Source organism: Cnephaeus nilssonii (assembly GCF_951640355.1).
Source record: "Cnephaeus nilssonii genome assembly, chromosome: X".
Classification (NCBI taxonomy): domain Eukaryota; kingdom Metazoa; phylum Chordata; class Mammalia; order Chiroptera; family Vespertilionidae; genus Cnephaeus; species Cnephaeus nilssonii.
The window spans coordinates 91825951-91851510 of record NC_137071.1 but is presented as its reverse complement, the minus strand read 5'-3'; the positions used below and the strand labels follow the sequence as shown (position 1 = coordinate 91851510).

Genomic DNA, 25560 nt, shown 5'->3' with positions numbered 1-25560 from the left:
ACCACAGATCTCTTTAGTCAGTCGGAGCTTTAAACAATGTCATGTATGATAACTTACCCATGAAAATGAATATGAATGGATAGATGTGCATCTCCTTATTATTCTGCAAATAAACTGAGCAGACTCTATTTCAAACAGCAGGATCAGACTAAAGGAAAAATACTCAGTATACCCACATTGGACAAAGATTATCTCATGAAGCCATGCCATGATAAACTATCCACTTATCAATAGCATCAGTGCCTGAACACGGAGCATACTTGATTCTGAGTTGCTTGTAATAATATTGGGATGTGAGGTATTTTACTTTCAAATTGTACTTGAGGGCCATCTCAGGGAGGAGGACAAGCTACTGGGGACACCCTCCCCCTTCTTTCTTCCCCATCCTTTGTTTCCATCCTTTGTTTGCTTTTATATTTATTATGTGTACAATTTCTATTGCACAGTTGGGCTAAGTGGATTTTGGGGAGTAAATGGGTTAGATTTCAAAACTACTTACTCAGACAAAAATGATTCCTTCCATCTCCTGACTCGAAAAGGTTCAGGGTTCAGTGTGCCTGCCTCCAGTGGCATTGTGTGGTAAGGGAGATATATTGTTCTGGGTTTGTGAACCCAGAGTTCAGAGAGGAAAAGGAGGAAGAGAGGTAAGATCAGGTATAAATGTTGATTCTTTTGCCCCATTTACACCTTAATGAGAAAATCATATATGGAAGCATTTCAAATTATCTGGTATACAGACATTTGATCCCTATAAAACTGGAAAAGAGTCATATTGATGAAATTGATACATCTCAATTAAAGACAAGCATTTAATACAGAACTCCCCCATTAAACGCCTCATGCTACATGTCTTTGGAAAGTTTTGAGCCTTGTGAAATATGTTGCCAAGATCACTACCCCGTGAACTTGCTTGTCAAAGCCTTCCCATACCTATTTCCTGATAGAAAGTCATTACCCATTTTGGAACCTTTCCTTTTTGATGCCCTCCCAGTGTGATTGGGAAGAATGTTCAATTCATCATCACTGTTTGTTTCCTGAGAAAGGATATTACAGTTAAATTAGGATTAGAGCCAGACAGCACTAATGTAGATGTTTGGCTTTCTGGAGGCTGTTAATCTGAATTACTTAAAAATCTGATTTATAAAATATCCCTACAGAAATGTAGCTTTTAATCACACATGAGCTCTGTCATTAATAAAGTGTTGCCATGAGCAGGTCATTTCAAACCTGCCTTAAGGAGCTGATGTCTCCTCACACTTTTTCTCTAAGTTTCATAAACAGTCTCCCTAAATATCTCCTATACACGTTAGTTTCATAAAAATCATAATCTTTGAGTTGGAAGACACCTTAAAGTTAATCCAATCCACTTTGGACCCACAATAGGAATCCCTCTACCACATTCTTTAATTCCAGCTATTCAGTCGCCTAAGGGTACAAAGCTAACTGGCCAGCTATAGATTTTTAGAACTCCTTCCTGATGTTGAAGAGAAACCTTCCTGTCTAGATCTATAAATCATTCACCCTAGTTTTACCTTGGAAACCCCTCAGAATAAACTCACACCATTTCCTACAGGGCAGACCTTTAGTTTGTTGTTGTTTTTGAAGACTATCATCATATGAGCCACTCTCTAGTATAAAATAAATTGTCAAAAAAAAATGAAAATACCTATCTGGGAGACTAAAGAGTCTTTAGGGACACAAGGCACATGTAATGAAAATGCTCTCTGCATTGACAGTGTCTGATGAGAATCCCATGCTGACTTACAAGGGATCCTGTTCCTTCCCAAGCAGCAGTTGAATATGGATTCAGCTCAGTGAGCAAGAGCTGTAATGTTGAAGAAGAATAGGCTCCCATGAGGTTGTGGGGTGGGGAAGGCAAGTAATAATGGTCCATGCTTACAGAATGTTGAACAGAGGGGTCCTTGGGGTCCATCTTTCTCAAGGTTGAGGGTGGGGCCACATGACCAGGTACCCTCCAGGAGCAAGTATGGATTCTCCTGACTCATCTGTGTAGGAAAGAGCCAGGAAGAAGCTGGGAGTGTTAGAGGCACTAAGATTCTTATATGGCCAGCCAGGTAGATCTATGGCCAGCCCCTGCACATCAGTGAATATCCTCTACTGTTACACTTATAATATCTTATCCCAACCCACCTTTCACCATGATTAACAAAAAGGAGATTGGACTGATGAAACAGAGGGAGATGAGAAACCTCTCCCAACTTTAGATCCCCATTTGTGAGTGAAAGCTGAGTAAAACTTGGTCCAAATAGATAATAAGCAAAAGGAGAAAAAGGACATTACATACTCCAGCATGTCAAGAGGAAGCTGAGGTTACTTTGTTATGTGATACAAACAGCAAATGATTACTTAGGAAGAGTATTGGTTGTCTATAAAAGCAGAGTAGCAAATGGTATCAACTTTCAAATGTTTTGCTTAGCTTTACAAATGTAAAATCAATCATTAGAAATGGTTGGTCCTTTATGATCATCTTTCCTTTTAAGAGTTTTACAAAGAGTTTACAAAATATTATGGTGGAGGAGGCCAAGAAGTGCATCCTCTCGTTCCCTTATTCATACAGTCAACTATGGTCACCGTGATGATGAGTGCTGGGTATTGGACACCCAGCAGTAAATATGCTTTACACAGCCTGTGCCCTTTGAAGGAACTGGGAGGCTATGATTCTAGTCTCACTTTTCTAACTAGCTATGAGGCAGAGGCAACCCCCTCCCACTCTCTGGATCTGTTTACTGTTATTAAAATGAGGATTGAACTCACCCCTTCTTGATGAGAAGACTACTCTGTGTGTATAGCTAAAATTAGAGCCCCTTGACAAACCTATGAGTTTCTGAAGAAAAAAAAATAGCAATTGAAAATGAAAATTATCTTAACTGGAAAAAATGGGACCAAGGGGGCGGGAGCAGGGAGGAGGGGGTCAATGGGGGGGGGAAGGAGGACATCTGTAATATTTTCAACAACAAAAATAATTTAAAAATAAATAATTAAATAAAAGTATAAGGACACACACACACACAGAGATAATCTAAGGCTGTACATTTGTATCTATCTCCTTGCAACATTGGCTTTAAGTTTTCATGTGGAGTAAGGGACACAAGATTTTTTGGAGAGAGAAGGCAGTGTTATGGAACCCAAGGAACTTGGACACACACAGACCTGGTTCTAATGAAACCTTTGACCATGGACCCCTCACTGAGCCTCATATTTCCCATCTGTGAAATGGAACTTAATGCTCCACTTTGCCTGTATCTCACAGATCATAGGTCCTTATGCTGAGCTGGACTCTTTCTGGTGGTTTGAGACTGAAAAAGGCAATGAATGATGTCATTTTTCTTTCAGCCCACCCTTGACCAAGCCTCAGCCCCCACCTGCAGTGCAAGTCAGTGGGGGATCTGGCAGCTCTAGTGACTCAGAGAGCAGCTCAGAGTCAGATTCAGACACTGAAAGCAGCACCACGGACAGCGAATTCAATGAGGCACCTCCAGTGGCAAGACCAGAGGTAGGTGAAGTGGCAAATGCCCCAACCACAATTTTCCTGTCTTGCCTGTCACCAAGGCAGCACCCTAAATACCCAGACATGCACTCACACTTTCAGCACAGTAATTATTTTAGCACAATAAATACTTCATAAAAGTATTCAGGTATTTGATAGCATGTTCCCCTCTAAAACATATATTCACACAGTCTCTAATAGGCAGACGCTAGCTGGATGACTGACTTGTATGACTCAGTTACTTTGAATATTCAAGATTCCTTACATGTAAACTGCAACAGTAATAACTGGGTTAGCAACTTTTCTTTCTAGAGAACCAGTGAAGCCAGTCAAGACCCATTTCTGGCCCTGGGGACACCATGCCTTACTCTGGGTTGATCCAATGAATTGCCACTTGGCAATTAAGACACAAGAAGTGCTCTTCTTTTGAAAGACATCAGCTGATGCTTATGGTACCAGCCAATACAGGGTGACAGAATTAAAAACACTTTAGTAGCTGTGATTCCAACCTACACAGGGCAATGGCAGATAAGGGCCCAAGAAATCATATTGGCTGCCACTGTTGGCAGCATAGCTCTGGCATTAGGGCACCAGTTCTATTAACACATAAATCCTTGTTTCAGGCCTGGCTCTACTATCACTTTATATGTGAGATATTGGGAAAGTTATTTGTTAAGCTCCCAGGACCTTATTCTTTCATATGTAAAATGGGGATAATAATACCAAGGACCTCATAGGGTTGTTATTAGTATCAAATGAGTAAATGCAAGTCAAGAGCTGCTCACAGTACTGGCAGATCATCTTTCAAAATAAGAGAAATTTTAATAAAAAGGATGGCTCTTTTATTTAAACAGGCAGAATTCAGAGTTAGGAATCAAACATCTGAATTACACGCATTATTTCCACGGCTTAACAGTGGACACTAATGTTGGCATGTATGTCCCCATACACCAAGGAAGTGCAGTGGTTTTTCAGAAGTCAAATATTTTCAGCCTTCAGTAAAACTACAAAACACCTATTCTTTTTGCAATGAATTATAGCATCATATAGGAGGCATTGGCACTTTGGCAGATAGAAAGTCTTTTCTTTTAAATTACTCTTGAGGCATGCTTACATTTCTTTTCAGGACCAGAGATCATTACCTCTGCCTCCTGGTAATAGGTTAAGTAATGAGTCTCACCAAAGGATTTGGGGAAAATGTTTCCCCTCTACCGAAGGACTCCCTACATCAGTGATGGGCAACCTTTTGAGCTTGGTGTGTCAAACTTCGCTAAAAAACTGAGCATAACTTGGGTAGTGTGTCACTTTGAGGAAAAAACATTATTTCGCAAATGTTTCATCCTCGGGAGCAGCAAATGTTTCATTCTGGGCATGTGGCCGCCTCAGAATTAAACCTGGGACCTTTCAGTGCTGACACGCGTGTCATAGGTTCGCCATCACTGCCCTACATACTCCTGAAAAAAAAAAACCTCTCTGTGATTAAGTCTTTCATTCCTTGCCAGAGTAGAGAATATTTTCAGAAGAATGGAAATTAGTTTAAATTAGAAGATCAGGGCTGATTTGTGGTGTATTTGGCTCTCTAGGTAATTTGACTAATGTGGATTCTGTGTGTGTGTTTGTAAATGTGTGAATGGCCACTTAACATCCAAAGCTTTTACCAGAAGTCAGTGTACTGAGGGTCCTCCTGAATCTTTCCCAGATGAGAAATTGATTATTCCTTCTGTTTCTCAATCTGTAGCCTGAGCCGCCCTCAACCAACAAGTGGCAGTTGGATAAGTGGCTTAACAAAGTGACATCCCAGAACAAATCATTTATTTGTGGCCAAAATGAGACACCCATGGAGACGATTTCTGTGCCTCCTCCAATCATCCAACCAATGGAAGTCCAGGTCAAAGTGAAAACAACCCCCAACCAGATCCTGGCAGAACCCAAAGAGAGGCCTCTCCTCAGTCTCATCAGGGAGAAAGCCCATCCACGGCCTACCCAGAAAACTCTAGAAACAAAGGCTTTGAAGCATAAGTTGTCAGAAACTATTGAGACAGCTTCTCAAAAGACAATAGGGAAAAAACAGCCCAAAAAGGTTGAGAAGAACACTGGCATTGATGAGTTGACCTGGCCCAAACCAAATATTATCAGCAGCACTCCCAAAGAAAAAGGAAGTGTGGAGCTTCCTGACCCACCAAGAAGCCGCAACAAAGCCACTGTCAACAAACCAATCCCTAGGAAAGAACCAAGGCCTAACATCACATTGGCCTCAGAGAAGAAGAAATATAGAGGGCCTGGGAAAATCGTACCAAAGTCCCGGGAATTCATTGAAACAGATTCATCTACGTCTGATTCCAACACAGATCAGGAAGAAACCCTGCAGATCAAAGTCCTGCCACCTTGCACTGCTACTGGGGGCAATTTTGCCAAATCCAAGGAAACCTGTGATGTTAGCCTGAACCTCAGCACCCTAATCAGCAGCAGCAATGATAACAATTTATCCATCAATAATGAGGAGCCAACTTTTTCACCCATCCTTGTAATGCAAACTCAGGGTCTATCTCCTCTAAGAGAGCAGGAAAATCCAAAAAATCTCTGGGTAAAGATTGACCTTGACTTACTATCTAGAGTACCTGGCCACAACTCACTCCAAGCAGCATCAGCCAAGCCAGACTACAAAGAGGCTTCCTCAAAACCCAGGCGTCAGATTGCAGCTGCAGCTGTGGAAAAACCCACACTTAAGGGCAAGAGGAAGCACAAGGTAAGCTTTTTAATGTGGTTTTCCAAGTTATCATGAACAGTGGCTGTCCTTTGACTAACCTGATCTTGAGTCTTATTTTTAAGGATGCCAATGGCAGTGGATTGCAGTCTTTGGTGAAGGCAATGGTGCTTTCCATGTGAAATGCCATTTTTGAAATGACCAGGGAGGAAGTGTTAGAAATTATCAGGGTTGGGAAGCCAATGTCAAGAGTATACAATATGTTACAGGAGGGATCCAATATATTACATGTAGGAAAGAAGAATATGAATAGAGTCTCCTTCCCCAGGCTGTCAGTCCCTGGGGTCAGCTCCTTAAGCAGCTCCTGCTTTCATGGATTCATGGGTCATTACTCTACAGTCCTCCACTCCAGCAGCATCAGGGAACACAAGTATTCCTGAGTTCAAAAGGCATCCTCTGGGCCTCTTAATTTATTTTAACAAGCATCAGAACCCCCATAACCCACTTTGATTATTTTGACTCTTACTAGACATATGTTCTGCCAAGCTCAATGGGTCCCCTAACTTGTGTGGTTGGCTTGACTTGTGAAAATCTCTCCTGCATATGGTTAGGGGTGAATTCCATGGCTAAAATTTAATCAGAAGGTGAAATGCACAATGGCCTCTGATGTCAAATACATCTAGGGAAGTGAATTTGTATGTAGTAGATTCATTCTGTTATAGACCCAGACATGGTAGCCTTTTAGAGTAACATCATCTTGTGTGACTTGTGTAACATGTTTAACTAGAGGCCCAGTGTACAAAATTCGTGCACGGGGGTGTGTGTCCCTCAGCCTAGCCTGCACCCTCTCCAATTTGGGGCCCCGTGAGGGATGTCTGACTGCCCGTTTAGACCCGATTCCGGCAGTCGGACATCCCTCTCACAATCAAGGACTACTGGCGCCCAACTGCTCGCCTGCCTGCCTTCCTGATTGCCCCTAACTGCTTCTGCCTGCCAGCCTGATCAGCCCCTAACCACTCCCCTGCCAGCCTGATTGATGTCTAACTGCTCCCCTGCCAGCCTGTTTGCACCCTACTTCCCTCCTCTGCCGGCCTGGTTGCCCCAACAGCCCTCCCCTGCTGGCCTGATCTCACTGCCAACTGCCCTCCCCTGCTGGCCAAATTGGTTCTGATTGGACAGTTTCTATACCAGTCAGCATCAAAAACTCTGCCTCCTAGGAAGCCATTGGCTCCTCACAGTTGACCCAGATTTGGTTCTGACTGGTCAGTTCTTATGCCAGCCAGCGTCAAAAGCTCTGCCTCATAGGCAGCCATTGGCTCCTCACAGTTGACCCAGATTTGGTTCTGATTGGTCGGTTTCTATGCCAGTCAGCATCTCTTAGCCTATCAACAGGGCCTGATCAGAAAGGCAGGGCTGATCAGCAGCCCAGGTGGAGGCCTGGAGAGAAATGGAGGCGCGGCTGCTGACCAGGCCCAGAGCTAAAGAGAGAGGCAAATGCCGATCAACAGATCAGACCCTGCTTCTTTCTTCAGGCCTCTCTCTGGGCCTGATTCACAGCCCCCTCAGCAGTCAGTGCTGGGTCACCGTGCCTGCAGCCATAGCAGTCAGCGCTGGGTTCCCACAGCAACCCAGTGCTGACTGCAGGACTGACTTCTGGTTGATCAAGCCTCCCGGTCGTTGTGGACACAGGGTTTTTATATATTAAGATTAGTGATTCAAAAACAGAGGGTATTATCTTTGAGCTGTGCACCAAATTATCCAACGAGACTATTCCAAAATAGGAACCAAAGTCTGTGGCCCTTGCCCTATTACTGTGCCCCACTCTTAGTGAGGACAACAGTACAACCAAGGCTAAAAATATAGCTTCACAAGCACATGTAAAGGTCCAAAGATGTTCCTTGTACATAGTTAATTTCATTGAATGTTGTTGATTGTATTAGTGTCCTTTATATGTTATTCACAATCTATGTTGCTTGGACATCATTTATGCCATGTTAGAGTTTCAATGTTAGTTCCTAAATTGCTCATTTATTGATGGGAGAAGTATCTGAAAAGTATAGATTATCTTTACTTTTGGTATGAGATTTCAATCTCTAATCAGAGGTTCACATCACAGCTCAAGTATCTCACATTCCAACTTTTGGCCCTGGCTGATGTGATAAAGTTGGTTGTTGGAGTGTCATCTCATACATCAGAAGGTGAAGGATCTGATCCCTGGTGGGGGTGTGTTCAGAGACAACTGACCTCTCTCTCTCTCTCTCTCTCTCTCTCTCTCTCTCTCTCTCTTTCTCTCTCTCTCTCTTTCTCTCTCTCTCTTCCCTTTCTTCCCTCCCTCCTTCCCTCCCTCCCTCCCTTCCTTCCTCTTTCTAAAAATCAATTTAAAAGTTCCAAGTTTTATTAGGAGTAGACTAGGCCAGGCTAATTGCTTTTCTCTCTGATCAAAGGTGCATATTTAACTCCCCTATCTAATCTAGAAGGTAAAAGAGAAACAAACTGTCTAGCTTGCTCATTGTTTTTAAAAGTCTACTTGTGCCATTTATTTTAAACTGTTCATTTTTTCCCCGTTAAAGCCAACAGAAGTTGCAGAAAAAATCCCAGAGAAGAAGCAACGCCTGGAGGAGGCCACCACTATCTCCCTGCTACCCCCTTGCATCTCACCAGCCCCACCCCACAAGCCTTCTTACACTAAAGAGTGAGTTTTCCCTGTCTTTTTGTGATACTTCAATTGTTCAGACTCAAAAAAAAAACACAACACACACACACACACACACACACACACACACACACACACACACACAAACAACTTTGGGGAGGTCTTGTCACAGAGAAATGTTACATAAAATACAAGAGTTTCTAAGTCCGTCTTGACAGCTGTTCCTGGTTTTACAAGATTAGGCTAAGGGGTGGAATATAGACTGCCAGCTTTAGGGTAACACCACGAGCTTTTTAACAACATTTATTTAACTTACATTAATTACCAAAATTGGCCAATGTGAACTTTTAGCACTAAGTGAAGGGAAAAAAGAAGTAAATGAGTTAAAAATGTTCAATATCAAACAACACCTATTGCTTGAACCATATCACCTGACTCTCACACCTCTAGTTTTGATGGTGATTAAACAATTTCCCTGGAAAGCAACCCCTTGGGCTTGACAGGATGACCCAGTTGCTGCTTCTTCTGTGGTGTCGTTATTTAACCTTAATATGAAGCTTTAGAGTAGCTATATCTTGAACTCCTCAGAGGTCAGGAGAATGACATGTCTGGGAGGCCAGAGAGATAAGCTATCTGGGAATGACCCTCCCCTAGGCAGTTCTGTGTTGGGGAAAGCCAGCTAGGAATCAATAGGTTAATTCCAATCAGCTGGCACCTCTTTACCTTTATCCCTTTTTGTGGAAGGTGCCAGAGTCAGGAAAGAGGTTCTCCATATTTTCTCCTCACTTGAACAGCCCAGCCTTCCCTAGAGAAGTCCTGCCCTCTCTGTTTCTACCACGCATTGTGACTGTGTTCTTCTGTCTTATAAATATCATTTAACTAACAATCATGTCAGTTACTGGAACCATTCCATCTGGATAATTATTGCCATAAATTCATTCAACATTAGTGACTACTTCCATCAAAGACCAGTTTTTTATCTTATTAGCAGCCCAGAGAACAGAGGCAATCTGGCTAATTGCTGCTAACAATTGATTTCAAAGATTATTGTTTAACATTAGTGATATGGTATCAATCTGCCACAAATAAGATGTCAGAAAGAAATTCTAGGTTTCCAATTGTTTGGAACCTTATTGATTTGAGATGAAAGTAGGAAAAGAACAATTACCACTAGATTCACTCAATATAATAAGGCGATTTGGGCCCTGGGCTGCCCCCTCCCTGAAGATCTGAAGCTCTTTGTGAAGTGTGACTGTATTCTCTTTTATAACTTTGATCTGAAACATCTTTTCATATGCTTGGAGTTCTCAGAACTAGAAACTCTTACAGTAGAACAAGCTGATGCTCTCCACACCAGGGTGGGCCAGGCATATGGGGGAAACATGCTTCTTCTCCAGTGGTCAAACTTGGTCATCCTAGGGCCTTCCTCCTTTCCAAGGAGGAACGACTACAATAGCAGTTCCCAGGCTTTGACCAGTTCAGGCCACACAAAGGCAAAAAGAAAAGGCAAGGGACAGTGGGGAATTGCCACACCATCAGTTCCAATTGCTAGTCTCCATAAGCAACCCAATGACCTGTCACTCTTTCCATTTCATGGAAGAGAGATGATCACATATTAAGTAAATGTCTAATAATTTGAATGTTCTCATAAAATGGTGTTTTTTTTTAATAACGATCATTATATTCTTTCTGCTTTGGTTGTAGCTAGGAAAGCAGTGTTTACCTAGTTGCATTTTTCATTTAGGAGAGCCTGAGTTAGGTTCTCATGCTTACCCAAAAAATTCAAGTCTGAAAAAAAATCTCAAGTTGAGAGAGCAAGAAGCATTGACTGGCCTCTCAGAGATCTTCTCCTGGGAACCTCTCCTCAAGCTTTGTCTGCTCCTTTGCGCTTTGTTGACCCTTCAAACTAAATCCTTGAAAATTTATATCAGGCCACATTCACTCTTATAAATGAATATTCTAAAACTATCAAAGAAACCACATCAGACAGATAGCTGGAGTTCCATTTCATTCAACAGAAGAGACCTGCTGAGTTCCTACCCAATTCTTTGGAACCTGAACCATCAGCAAGGCCTAAGAGATATTAAGTTGGGGGTGGGAATACACTTCTCTTGTCTGCTGTCCAACTCTAGCCTACTCTAAGAGGTGGAGAAAGTAGCCAAAATTGTTCTTGTTTTAAGAAGCTATAATGGTGACTGAGTGCTCTCTAGAAAATATGCCCTGGGTATTTTTTACTAGTAAAGTTATTAAAGGCTCCATGATTCTAGATCACTACCAAATAGATGGAAAGGGGGCCAGGTGACTGGTGCCCACTGCACAGAATGTACTGTGCAGTACGTAATATACTGTGTACAATGGCAAATTGTAAGGCCTAGTATGACTGTAGTATCCAATGGCTAATGAACTATTCATCTCCTAAAGATGTCATAGCTTAAAAACTTAAACAGATGCTTATATTTAATATCTTTCAACATAAATTCCCAAAAGTCTGATGCCTCTGTAATGATTTTATTTAGTATAGGCTGATATTTGTGGGGCTTCCTCATGAACACAAATTTATTCCTTATGGTCATTATTTTAATCAGGCATCACAACTTAAAATTGTTCTATACATCAATGCAACTTTAAAAATCCATGGGCAAATATTGTTTTTAATATGTTCTTATTTATTTTATCTTATTTTTTAAAATATATATTTTATTGATTTTTTACAGAGAGAAAGGGAGAGGGATAGAGAGTTAGAAACATGGATGAGAGAGAAACATCGATCAGCTGCCTCCTGCACATCCCCTACTGGGGATGTGCCCGCAAACAAGGTACATGCCCTTGACCGGAATCGAAACTGGGACCCTTCAGTCTGCAGGCCGCTGCTCTTTCCACTGGGCAAAACCAGTTAAGGCTGTTATTATTTATTTTAGAGAGAGAGAGGAATGGAGAGGGAAAGAGAAATAGAAACATCAATGAGAGAGAAACATCAACATCATTTGGCTGCCTCTTATACATGCACTTTTGGGGATCAAGCCCACAAACCGGGCATGTGCCCTGACCAGGAATTGAACTGGTGTCCTCATGGTATATGGGTCATGCTCAACCACTGAGCCACACCAGCCAGTCCATTAGTAAATATTTTAATTAATTTTAACCAATTACGTTAATGGCAGAAACAGTTAAATTTTAAAATGTTTTGCCTCAAAACAAGAATGGATATAGGGCCACATTATGAAACAAAAGATGGATAAGATGACAAATATTACTACAGTTTACAGTTTGGGGCAACACAGAGGGAGTGGAACAAGAAGACTGCATTGACTTCTATCATTTTAGAGAACCAAACCATTTGAATGCTCATTCAACTTTGATTTGTGGCTTTGAGATTTTGTAAATCTATATTTCTAGACACTGACTAAAATTGACCAAGAGGAAAAAATAAATCCTTGTTGACTTAATTTGCTATTGAAAATTGTAGTCAATAAGCATGAAAAGTAAATGGCTGCACAGTGCAATATTAGTTGTGTAAGAAAAGATTAAAATTCAAGTAATCTACATTGACTGGTCTAAGAGAGTAACTAAAATGATAATCCATGACCCAATTACCATGCTAAACAGCTAGCATAAGGTTTTAGTTGTTTTATTCCATTTAAAGTCACAGTCTATTTAATAGTGCCCATTGAATAGGCAGATAAATAAGTTTGAATGTACAGGAGTACTTCTAGGAATGCAGGTGTCTTGTGGCAGTATGACAAAATATTTTCCAAATGGAGTTTGGTACTGTACATCAGTACTTCAATATAAGAACTTAAGCTGAGGGGCTTGTTATGCTTTAGCTTTGGGACAGAACATTTTAAATATGCAATTTGCAATGTGTCACTAAAGTAGTTAGTGCAAAGAACATATGTAAATAACCCATAGACATAGACAACAGTGTGGTGATAGCCAGAGGGAAAGTGGGGTGGGGGCTGGGTGGAGGTGGGCAAAGCGGGGAGGAATAGGGACATCTTTAATAAAGTAAATTATAAAAACAGTTTAAAAATAGTCTTTGCTAATAGCACAAAATAAAAAATAAAGTATTTAGTGCATTATTTATTTCTAAGTAATGTATAAGCATAGTATCCTATATAATAAAAGGTTAATATGCAAATTGACCGAACAGAGGAACCACTGGTCACAATGATGAGAACTGACCACCAGGGGGCAGGTACTCAATGCAGAAGCTGCCCCCTGGTGGTAAGTGCACTCCCACAGCAGGAGTGCTGCTCAGCCAGAAGCTGAGCTCATGGCTGGCGAGCGCAGCTGAGGTGGCAGGAGCCTCTCCCACCTCAGCAGCAGCACTAAAGATGTCCGACTGCCAGTGTAGGCCCGGTCCCCGGGAGCAGGCCTGTACTGGCAGTTGGACATCCCTCGAGGGCTCCCAGACTGAGAGGGTGCCGGCTGGGCTGAGGGACCCCTTTGAGTGCACGAATTTCATGCACTGGGCCTCTAGTATCTTAATAAAATATACTTCTACTAATTGTTTATTGTACCATTTATTGTGTGTTTGTGCAGTTAAGTCCTAAGGCCAAATAAGTAGAAACTATCCTAAAAATGAAGGTTAGAGTATACATTGGATTTTCCATTAAAAAGCTAATTAATAACAATATTGAAAGATTACAAATATCTCACTGGAGCACACTGCATTAGACACATATTTATTGTAGAGTTCTGCTTCAAAGACATATGTTTATTTTTTGATATATATGTTATAGCTATATTTATACAGAGAGACATCTCTCTATAGATTTCTATGTCTATATGTTTTTACATATAATCTTCATCACAAGTAAGTAAAATATTACTTCAACTGAATGTACCAACATCATAGGAAAATTCAGAATAAAGACAAACAAAATTGTATTACATACCACACTCTTTGTTTACACAGAAATAATTCATCCAGGAGATCAAATAGAAGAAAAGAAGAAAAGCTGTTCCCTCCTTCACTTTCCCCACTGCCAGAGGATCTTCCACGCCGCAGAAACATCAGTGGCAATAATGGTCTCTTCAGTCAAGACAAAAACATCCCTATGATTGGACAGTTCACCTCTGCCAAAGCTAAGAAGAGTGAAGGCAAATTCTGTGCTACTTTCAAAGGGATATCTGTAAATGTAAGCATCTTAGGAGAAATATTATGATCATCAGGTATAAACAAGTTGATCCAGCATATCTAACTAGACTTGACCACATGGGGATGTTGCAGGGTGATGGGAGGCAGAGACAGAGAGAAACTGTAAGTGTGTGTACACACACACAAACTCTCCATTATTTCAAATTTCAATTATTCTAACTTAGGATTATTTTTTTTCATTTCAGTCTTACTTCTCCAAAAAGAATATTATGAAGAGACTTGGGACTTTGGACATCCTTTGGTCCAAGCTTTTCATATTGGGGGTTGGAACACTTTCAAAATACTGACCACAGTATCTGGTACTTTCATACCTGCTAAGCTGGGTGGTGAAAAGATATAACTTTGAGTTCTAGTCCCAGTTTAGTGACTGTGGGCAATCCCATCCCATCCATTTTTTTTTCATTCACTAAATGATCAGTGCCTACCATGTACCAGATGCTGTGGTTGGTATTTTAGAAGTGTCCCCTACTCCCAACATATGAAAGGCTTGGTCCAAAGGATACCTAAAATCCTGAGTCTCTGCATAATAATCTGTTCAGAGTAGTAAGATTCGAATGAACACTTGAAACCTATATAATCTTAATAACCAATGTCACCCCAATAAATGTAATTAAAAATAAATAAATAATAGTGACTAAAATGATGGAATTTAAAAGGTGAATTTGTTGATAAAATCACACAATTGTGATTCTAAGCCCAACTAAATGATTATCTAGTCCTTTGGATTTTCTATACGGCAGCTCAATTAGCATAGATAATTAAGAATGTGTATCACTTTTTACATCCACACACAATGTATTTTTATCTCTCCCAAATATAAGTACATAACATATGGGGACCATGAGCAAGAGTGCCATTAGTAAATAATAATGACAAATGTATCTGCCTTTCCGTGTAAATACATGTATATGCAGATGTATCATCTGTATTTATCTAGTCTCCTTTAAATGTCATAGAAAAAGCAAATGAGTGAAATGCAATGAGTTTTAAAATGTCTGGTGCCAACCTGGTAGACCCTGAACCAAGAGTATCCATTTCACATCCATCGAAAACCAGAAAGCCTCTGAGCTATAAGAACCCTAGTTTATAGGTCTTCCCTCATCTAAGATGACTGAAATGACATACATATCTATAAGTTTCACCAGTGATATAAAGAAATTGCTCTATAATTAAGTTGTCATGTTTCATATGAAACTCATGTGTATATATGTATGCACACATAATATATTAATATTTAAAATGCTGCCTATAATGTTAGGAATTAAACCATCTATTCTAAACAGTAATTATACTACAGTCTTATTTTTCACACTGAATGAAATTAATATTATAAACTCTAACTGATATTCTCTTCTATTTCAAGTTTTTGGAGGGTATATGCAATGTCTAGGTAGTTCACTTTGGTACAGTACCTATTATATTGTCACAAATAATTAGGTGCTTAATACAGATGTTTTTATGACAAATGGTATTGCTTATAAGAATCTGCCAAGTCATTTCCATGAGAACTAAAAACTACTGGGAAACATGATAAATATTACAATTGTACTTATAAATTGATCATCCTTGTTAAAGAAATCACTGAGATATCCCATGATAGAAAGAAGCACCAACTATCTCTTCTTTAGCCATTCCTTCTACTAATGGCATGAAATCTGGAGAGAGTTTGTAGTGTATTTTTGCCCTAGCCTTGGAGTTAAGAGACTGGACATAGAGTTAGCACTGCAACAACTTTGCTCTGTGAACTTGGACAAATTATGAAATCTCCATAACATGAGTGTGTTTGACTAAATTATCTATAAAGCTTCTTCCTACTCCACAAGTCTCTTCTTCAATTTTGTGCTCTGAGTCTTTTCCATTTATGCATGAAGTCTTATTTATTAACTCAATGGATGAGTGTATATGGACAGAGGGCACGTTAATATAACTTACACCATCATGGCTGAATGCAGCCATTTCCATCCAATCAGATGTGCCAGGACTGACAATGACACCATGTGCATGGTGGATGTGGTGTTTGAAGGTTCTTGTCACATATTTTGACCATAGAGACAGTGGCACTGTCTTGGGCTGACTCCACTGTTTGATCTGGGCCATCTGGCTCTGGCAGAAGAAACTTAGAGTTGGCTTAGAAGTTTTAGAAGACTGATTTTTTAAATGTGCTTATATTGAATAAGATAAATGATCATGTTTAAACTATTTTCTCAAATATCCATTATTATAATTTTTATATGTGTAGCCTCTCAGCACATTTCTCTCATTGAGCTCTTGGTGGTAAGAATTTTTGAGAATCAGAGAAGGTCCAGGATCAAATGGAAAAGATAGACTTCAAGGCTGTAAGAAATGATCACATTTGGCTTTTATCTTTAAAGTGACCCTTTTAACTAGGCAGGCATTCAGCAAATAATTAGGAGCATTGGGTTGCGGGACAAGGTGGACAGAGTGGGGTGGGGCAGCAGCGTCATACATCAGAGATTATTCCAGTGCTGAAAAAGCACTCAATCTAAGGTGAGTCATGAAACATACTGAGAGAAGTAGAATACAAAATATCTGGTGATTGGTACCCTACAGAAGAGATTGAGACCCTTCAGATCTCTAATGGAACCAGGGGATTAAGGCACTTGTGGCCATAGACATAAGGCAGTTTTCCTTGAGGAGAAGGCATTTCTTAAGCTGGATTATAATAGATGAATAGAGTTTAGAAATGGAGGGAAGTGATTACACAAAATGTGGAATATATTCAACCTTAAAGAGAAAGAAAAATCTGACACATGCTACAACATGGATGAATCTTAAGGAAACTTAGCTAAGTGAAATAAGCCAGTCACTAAAAGACAAATATTTCATGATTCCACTTATGTGTGGTAACTGGAGTAATCAAATTTGCAAATACAGAAAGTAGAAGGGCAGTTGCCAGGGGCTGGGGAGAGAAGGGAATGAGAAATTATAGTTTAATGGGGACAGAGTTTCATTTTTTTTTATTGAGGTATTATAAGTGTACATATCTTACCATTACCCCCCCACCCCACACCCATACATGCCCTCACCCCCCAGAGTTTGCGTCCATTGTTTATGCTTATATGCATGCATACAAGTCCTTCGTTTGATTTCTTATCTCCCCCACCTCTCCCTAACTTTCCCCCTGTAATTTGAAAGTCTGCTTGTTGCTTTACTGTCTCTGTATCTATCTTTTTGTTCATCAGTTTATAATGTTCTTTATTATCCATAAATGAGTGAGATCATGTGGTATTTTTCTTTCATTGACTGGCTTATTTCACTTAGTATAATATTCTCCAATTTCATCCAGGCTGCTGCAAATGATGAGAATTCCTTCTTTTTTCTGGCAGCATAGTATTCCATTGTGTAGATGTACCACAGTTTTCTGATCCAGTCATCTGCTGACGGGCACCTAGGCTGTTTCCAAATATTAGCTATTGTAAATTGTGCTGCTATGAACATAGGGGTGCATATATCCTTTCTGATTGGTGTTTCTAGTTTCTTCAGATATATTCCCAGGAGTGGGATTACTGGGTCAAATGGGAGTTCCATTTTCAGTTTTTTGAGGCAACTCCATACTGTTCTCCACAGTGACTGCACCAGTCTGCATTCCCACCAGCAGTGCACGGGGGTTCCTTTTTCTCCGCATCCTCGCCAACACTTGTCGTTTGTTGATTTGTTGATGATAGCCATTCTGACAGGTGTGAGATGGTACCTCATTGTTGTTTTGATTTGCATCTCTCAGATAATAAGTGACTTTGAGCATGTTTTCATGTGTCTCTTGGCCTTCTTTCTTCTTTTGAAAATATTCTGTTTAGGTCCATTGCCCATTTTTTAATTGGATCATTTATCTTCCTTTTATTAAGTTGCATAAGCTGCCTGTAGATGTTGGAGATTAAACCTTTATCAGTGATGGCATTTGCAAATATGTTCTCCCAAGCAGTGGGCTTTCTTGCTGTTTTGTTGAAGGTTTCTTTTGCTGTAAAAAAGATTTTATTTTGATGTAGTCCCATTTGTTAATTTTCTCTTTAGCTTCCATTGCCCTAGGGGCAGTGTCAGTGAAGAAGTTCTTTTGGCATATGTCTGAGATTTTGTTGCCTGTGGATTCCTCTAGTATTTTTATGGTTTCCCGTCTTATGTTTAAGTCCTGTATCCATTTTGAGTTTATTTTTGTGTATGGTGTAAGTTGGTGATCTAGTTTCATTTTTTTGCATGTGTGTGTCCAATTTTCCCAACACCATTTATTGAAGAGACTGTCTTGATTCCATTGTATGTTCATGCCTCCTTTGTCAAATATTAATTGAGCATAGTGGTTTGGGTCGATATCTGGATTCTCTATTCTGTACCATTGATCTATATGTCTGTTCTTGTGCCAGTACCAGGCTGTTTTGAGAACAGTGGCTTTGTAATACAGCTTGAAATCTGGTATTGAGATCCCTCCTACTTTATTCTTCTTTCTCAGGATTGCTGCAGCTATTCGGGATCTTTTTTTATTCCAGATGAATTTTTGGAGAGTTCTTTCTAGGTCTGTGAAATATACTGTTGGTATTTTGATGGGGAGTGCATTGAATCTGTAGATTGCTTTGGGTAGTATGGACATTTTAATGATGTTGATTCTACCAATCCATGAACATGGTATGTTCTTCCATCTGTTTATGTCTTCCTCTATCTCTTTTTTCAGTGTCCTGTAGTTTTCTGCGTATAGGTCTTTTACCTCCTTAGTTAAGTTTATTCCTAGGTATCTTAATTTTTTTGTTGCGATGGTAAATGGGATTGCTTTTTTAGTCTCTCTTTCTGTAAGTTCACTATTGGTGTATAGAAATGCCATAGATTTCTTAGCATTAATTTTGTATCCCGCTACATTGCCGAATTCATTTATTACTTCTATTAGTTTTTTGATAGAATCTTTTGGGTTTTTTATGTACAATATCATGTCATCTGCAAATAAGGACAGCTTCACTTCTTCTTTTCCAATTTGGATGCCATTTATTTCTTCTTCTTGCCTAATTGCGATAGCTAATACTTCCAGTACTATGTCAAACAGGAGTGGTGAGAGTGGGCATCCCTGTCTTGTTCCTGTTCTTAGGGGAAATGGTTTTAGTTTTTGCCCATTGAGTATGATGTTTGCTGTGGGTTTATCATATATAGCTTTTATTATGTTGAGGTATGATCCTTCTATTCCCACCTTGTTGAGAGTTTTTATCAAGAAAGGGTGTTGGATTTTGTCAAATGCTTTTTCTGCATCTATTGATATGACTATGTGATTTTTATCTCTCAATTTGTTTATGTGATGTATCAGATTTATTGATTTGCGGATATTGTACCATCCTTGCATTCCTGGGATAAATCCTACTTGATCATGATGTATGATCTTTCTGATGTATTGCTGGAGCCGATTTGCTAGGATTTTGTTGAGGATTTTGGCATATATGTTCATGAGGGATATTGCTCTGTAATTTTCTTTCATTGTGTTGTCTTTATCTGGTTTTGGTATTAGGGTGATGCTGGCTTCATAGAAGAAGCCTGGAAGTGTTCCTTCCTCTTGAATTTTTTGGAATAGTCTGAGGAGGATAAGTTTTAGTTCTTCCTTGAAAGTTTGGTAAAACTCTCCTGTGAAGCCATCTGGCCCCGGGCTTTTGTTTGCCGGAAGCTTTTTGATGACTGCTTCAATTTCTTCCATAGTTACTGGCCTGTTGAGCTCTTTAGATTCTTCCTGATTGAGTTATGGAAAGTTGTATTTGTCTAGGAATATGTCCATTTCCTCCAGGTTGTCCAGTTTGTTGGAATAGAGTTGTTCGTAGTATTTTGTAACAATCCTTTGTATTTCGTCGGGGTCTGTTGTTATTTCACCTCTTTCATTTCTGATTTTGTTTATTTGAGTCCTCTCTCTTTTCTTCTTGTTGAGAATGGCTAGAGGTTCATCAATCTTGTTTATCCTTTCAAAGAACCAGCTCTTGGTTTTGTTGATCTTTTGTATTGTTTCTTTAGTCTCTATGTCGTTTATCTCCACTCTGATCTTTATTATTTCTTTCCTTCTGCTTACACTGGGCTTTTCTTGTTTGTCTCTCTCTAACTCTTTGAGTTTTTGGGTTAGGTAATTTATTACCATTGTTTCTTGTTTTTTGCAGTAGGCTTGTAGAGCTATGAACTTCCCTCTCAGGACTGCTTTCGCTGTGTCCCATAGATTTTGGATTGTTGTGTTTTCATTGTCGTTTGTTGCCATGATGTTTTTTATTTCTTCCTTGATGTCTTTGGTAACCCAGTCATTGTTTAATAACATGCTGTTTAGTCTCCATGTGTTTGATTTCTTTGAGTTGTTTTTATTGTAGTTGATTTCCAGTTTTATGCCACTGTGATCTGAGAAGATACTTGATATGATTTCTATCTTCTTGAATTTGGAGAGACTTTGCCTATGTCCTAACATATGGTCTATCTTTGAAAATGACCCATGTGCACTTGAGAAGAATGTATATTCTGTGGCTTTGGGGTGAAATGTTCTGAAGATGTCGATTAATTCCATCTGGTCTAGTGAGTCATTTAGGATTGATGTTTCTGTGCTGATTTTTTGTTTAGAGGATTTGTCCAATGGTGATAGTGGGGTATTGAAGTCTCCTACTATGATTGTATTGCTGTCAATCTCTCCTTTGATATCTTCCAGGAGTTTTTTAAATGTATCTTCGTGCTCCTGTATTGGGTGCATGTATGTTTACCAGAGTTATTTCCTCTTGTTGGATTTCTCCCTTTGGTATTATGAAGTGGCCTTCATTATCTCTTGTAATGTCCTTCACTTTGAGATCTAATTTGTCAGATATAAGTATTGCTACCCCAGCTTTTTTTTCATTTCCATTCGCCTGGAAAACCCTTTTCCATCCCTTTACAATCAGTCTGTATGCGTCCTTTTTTTTTTTTTTGAGGTGGGTTTCCTGTAGACAGCAGATATATGGGTTTTGTTTTCTTATCCAATCTGTTACCCTGTGTCTTTTGATTGGGGCATTCAATCCATTTACATTTAAAGTTATTATTGATAGGCACTTATTTGTCGCCATTTTTATTCTATACCCCTGTGTTCCTTCTTTGCTTCCTATTTCTTTCTTTCTTTCTTTTTTTTTTTACAGCAGACCCTTTAGCATTTCTTTCATTGCTGGTTTGGTGGTGATAAACTCCCTTAGCCCTTTTTTGTCTGTGAAGCTCCTGATTTCACCTTCAATTTTTATTGATAGCCTTGCTGGGTACAGTATTCTTGGATTGAGACCCTTCCTTTGCCTGACTTTGTATATTTCATTCCATTCCCTTCTGGCCTGATGAGTTTCTGTTGAGAAATCAGTTGCTAGTCTGATGGGGGTTCCTTTGTATGTAACTGTCTGTCTCTCTCTGGCCACTTTTAAGATTCTTACTTTGTCATTGGTGTTTGCCAACTTAATTATAATGTGCCTTGGTGTCGGTATTTTGGGGTTCATTTTGCTGGGAACTCTGTGAGCTTCTTGGATTTGTGCGGGTTTTTTCTTCCCTATATCATGGAAGTTTTCTGTTATTATTTCTTCAAACAGGTTTTCTATTCCTTGCTCCGTTTCCTTTCCTTCTGGTACCCCTATTATCCTGATGTTGTTTTGTTTTGTGTTGTCCCGAAGTTCCCTTAGGCTCTCCTCATGCTTTCTAATTTTTGTTTCTAGAAGCTGTTGTAATTGGGTATTTTTTTCCATCTTGTCTTCTAGCTCACTTATGCGGTCCTCTGCTTCTAGTCTACTCTTGATGCTTTCTATTGAGTTCTTTACAGCAGTGATGTCATTTTTCATTTTTTCTTGGTTCTTCTTCATTTCCTCTTGGTTCTTACTCATATTGTCGAATTTGTCTTTCATCCTTTTCAGCCACCTTATGACCATTTCTCTGAATTCTTTCTCTGATAGGTTGTTTGCCTCTAATTCGTTTACTTCCTTTTCTGGTGATGCCTGCTTCTCTTTCCTATGGGGGCTATTTCTTTGTCTCCCCATGGTCTCTCTTCTCCGGATGTCTGGTTATATAGTTCTCTTTCTCTGGCGTTGATTTAAAGGTACAAAATACAACATAACCAGGCACAACACACAAGGCACTGAACAGAATTGTATTCACGATATTAATAACCTCCAATAAAGGTAACCACCAGAGAAAGACAAATTAGGGTATAGGAATGGAAGAGGGAGAGTAAAAAGAAAGAACAAAACAAACAAACAAAAAAAAGAGTGTGAATCTGAACTTGGGAAAAGAGCAGAAAAAAAAGGAAAAGAAAAAAAAGTAAGAGAGACAAGAACAATACTAAGAGAGAAAAGGGGAACAAACTATATATATGGGGAGTAGACTCCACTAGAATAACCACTAATCCCAGCAAATTCCAGCAACCCCAGCCTGGAGATTAATACAAACTGCAACACAACTAATATCAAGTGAGGCAAGGGAAAACAAAAGTAAAAAACAAACAAAGCAAACAAAAGAACCCACCAAACAAACAAAAAGAATAATCAAAACAGTCTCATAAAAAAGCATAAAAATTCAATCTAATCAAAATTCAAGCAAACAACAACAAAAGGCCAGAGAGAAAAATAATTTTTTAAGGTAATGTAGAGAGAGGTATGTATGGATTTGGAGCAGGGGGTTGGGAATTAGATATATAAGTAGGGTGAAATTTTAGCAGAGGGTAAACTGAAAAAGTAGGGAAAATCTATAGCCAGAAAGGGTTAAGAAAAACAGGAGACCAAAAGGGGAAAGGTTAGGAGGAGAGTGATGGCAAAATGTTAGCGTTGAGATAGGTTAAGGGAAAGATGCAAATAGAATGTAGGACACTAATCCCAAAATACAAGAAAGGGAAAATCAAATGACATTAAAAAAAAAAGTAAAATATTAGCAATAATAATGCTGATTGAAAATAAAAATGTAATAATTAAAAAGGTGAAAATCGAGTGAGGAAAAAGAAAAAAATTTAGGTTCTTAAGTAAAATATGCAAAAAATGAAAATAAAAAAAATTGGAATAAAAAATTTTTAAAAAAAATTGAAAAAGGAATTAAAAATTAAAAAATATGAAGACTAAAATGTGCAGTAGCGGCTGTCATTCACTTCCTCTAATATTCTGTTTGGTATGCCTGTTTCCCAGTCTGGGCGGTATTTCAGTTCAGCTTCGTTCCACTGCTTCTCAGTGTTGTAAGCCAGTCCTGCTTTTTGAGCCAGCCGTGTCTTAATTTCTCATATTTATTTTTGAGTACACCAGAGACAATTAGCGTTTCAGCCCCTGGGTGGCAGTGTTTCTGAATTGACTTCCGGGCCTCTCTAGCTTTTTTTTTTTCCCCTCTATGGCACTCACTACTGGTTTGTGGAGGTGTGCGCCTCAGAGCTGCCTCTCCAATGGTCACACCCAGCTCTGTTCCCAGGTTCCGAAAAAACAACTTCCCCCTGCAGTCTTTCAGGGTTTTTCCACCTGGGTTTTCCTATGTATTGGGCTTAGTAATCAGAGTCGGAAAGAGCCCAAGTGTGCGGACAGTGGGTCTGTGCGCCAGACTAAGTAGCCTGCACTCCTTTGAAAATTCTTAGTCTGATCCTCCTCGTCAGATTAAAATGAGTTGCTTTTAAGAGGTCACTTCTGTTAGCAGCTCAGAGGACCCCCTTCCACATTCACGATCACGGCAGCTCCAACTGCCGCCGATTTTTCTAGGCACAGACCTCCCGGTTCCTGCTGGTCTTGCAGCTCGCGCGCTTCCCTCCCACCACGGGGATTAGAAACCACACCTTATTTCAGGCGAAATCTGACCTTTCCATGGTGCAGTGAAGAGTTCCTTTGAATCCGAATGTTTGCGCCCATAGGGGACCGGTGTTCTAGTGCTCGCAGCTGTTCAGTGTTTGCAGTTGTCGAGGAAAGTCAGGTTTCCAATAAAGTCCTCCTTTCCTTGCAAGATGGCGAGGCGCCCGGTGAGCCCGCAGCTCCGGGAGGAGACCCAGCCCCTGAGGGTGCTGCACGGTCAGGGGAGCCCTGGCCAGCACTCCCCCGCCTTCTCCTGTAGTTTAGCTGTCCCTTGGCTTGCCAATATACAATCCCCCTGCGAACCTCTGTTGCTCCTACTCTCCGCCCCAGGACCAGACTCCAAACAGGACTCTATTCCGTCGCCATTTTTTCCTCTCCCAGAGTTTCATTTTTGCAAGATGAAAGAGTACTAGAGATTTAGACAACACTGTGAATGGACCTAACACTACTGAATTGTACATCTAAAATGGTTAAGATGATAAATTTGATGTTATATATAATTTTAAAAATTAAAAATGGAGTAAATTATCAGGAGGTAAAAAAAAGTAATGAAGGGAAGGTTCTTTTATTCATTTTCCTTTTTTTGAGGGGGCGTTGGTTCAACGCTAAGAGTCAGGATGAAGCAAAGCAGGACAGTGAAGAAAGCAGGATGTGTTTAGTTTGGTGGAAGGTTCATGGGAGGGCGTAGTGGGAGATGATCAGGGATGACCCTACATGGCAGCAAAAGAACTCAGCCTTAGTGTATACTTGGGTGCAAAGTAGTGAAATGTGTGGAGCTTTGTTTAAAATGTTCAGGCTAGAAGGCAACTGATTGTGGATGGATTGGAAAAGCTAGCTTGGAGTTTGGAAGTTTGCCATGAAGCTGTTTGATAGTCTCGGTCAGAAGGCATGAGGGCCTGCACTTAGAGGCTTCAGAATAGAAAGGGACAAATTTAAGACATGTTGGGGAGATGCAAGGAATGCTAATTTGTAATTGTTTGGATAAGGGTAATGAAGAGGAAGATATTAAAGATGAAATAGAACAGTGGTTTTCAAAAAGTTTTAGGATTATCATTTCTTGAAACTAATTAATTTACAGAATTTCAATATATAAAGTGGAGTGAAACAGAGTAGCTAATTTGAAGGCAAGGTGGGGAATACACAAGTTCCAATGCTCCTGGCCCAGGGATGGCCACACTACTCTTACTGACATGGATAAATCCAACCTTGGTGACAGGGAATACCATCCTATAATTAACAGAAATAGTGATCTGGTTTGGTTATCAATTTTGCTTCAGAGAAATTTGAGGTGCTAATGAGCTATCTTGGTGGAACTATCCAAAGGTGGTCACTGTAGGTCTGGAGCTTTGGAGAGAGAGTAAGATTGAGGTTTCCATTTAGGAGTTACCTGCTTATTATCAAATCTGTGATAGTGCATGCAGGACTGTCAAATTTTGTCAAGATCAAGAAAGAAGAGAGCAGAGGAATGAACCTTGTGGGGGGATACTAGGCTTTGGTATATACAAACTCAGAAGAACAGAGAGAGGAAGAGGCATTATGGCAAGTATAGTCAGATATAGAACAGTCAGGATCTTCCCACTGTTGCCAGGTGGGGAGTAGCGATTCTGCTATGTGAATAAATATAGCAGGTAGTCTTGGAACACATGCTGTCACATAATTACAAATTTTACAACCTACTTTCTTCATCTGGATCCCATTATATCTTTTTAAATTTTTTAAAATATACTTTTATTGATTTTAGAGAAGAACGAAGAGGGGGAGAAAGAGAGAGAA

The 25560-nt window shown here is 39.8% G+C and overlaps 1 protein-coding gene across 4 annotated transcripts in view; it reads left to right on the top strand.

The window, feature by feature from the left end:
- The window catches only part of AFF2 (ALF transcription elongation factor 2), a gene marked incomplete at both ends in the record, with an annotated part of 731149 nt that overhangs the window by 674902 nt on the left and 30687 nt on the right, over positions 1 to 25560 (top strand). For 3 of the 4 annotated variants that reach the window (XM_079765477.1, XM_079765475.1, XM_079765474.1), the window contains 4 exons: positions 3355 to 3514; positions 5247 to 6254; positions 8783 to 8904; positions 13784 to 14006. In XM_079765477.1, the coding sequence (XP_079621603.1) occupies positions 3355 to 3514; positions 5247 to 6254; positions 8783 to 8904; positions 13784 to 14006 (1513 nt within the window). The remainder of the gene's footprint in view (positions 1 to 3354; positions 3515 to 5246; positions 6255 to 8782; positions 8905 to 13783; positions 14007 to 25560) is intronic. The other variant, XM_079765476.1, reaches the window with a different exon arrangement.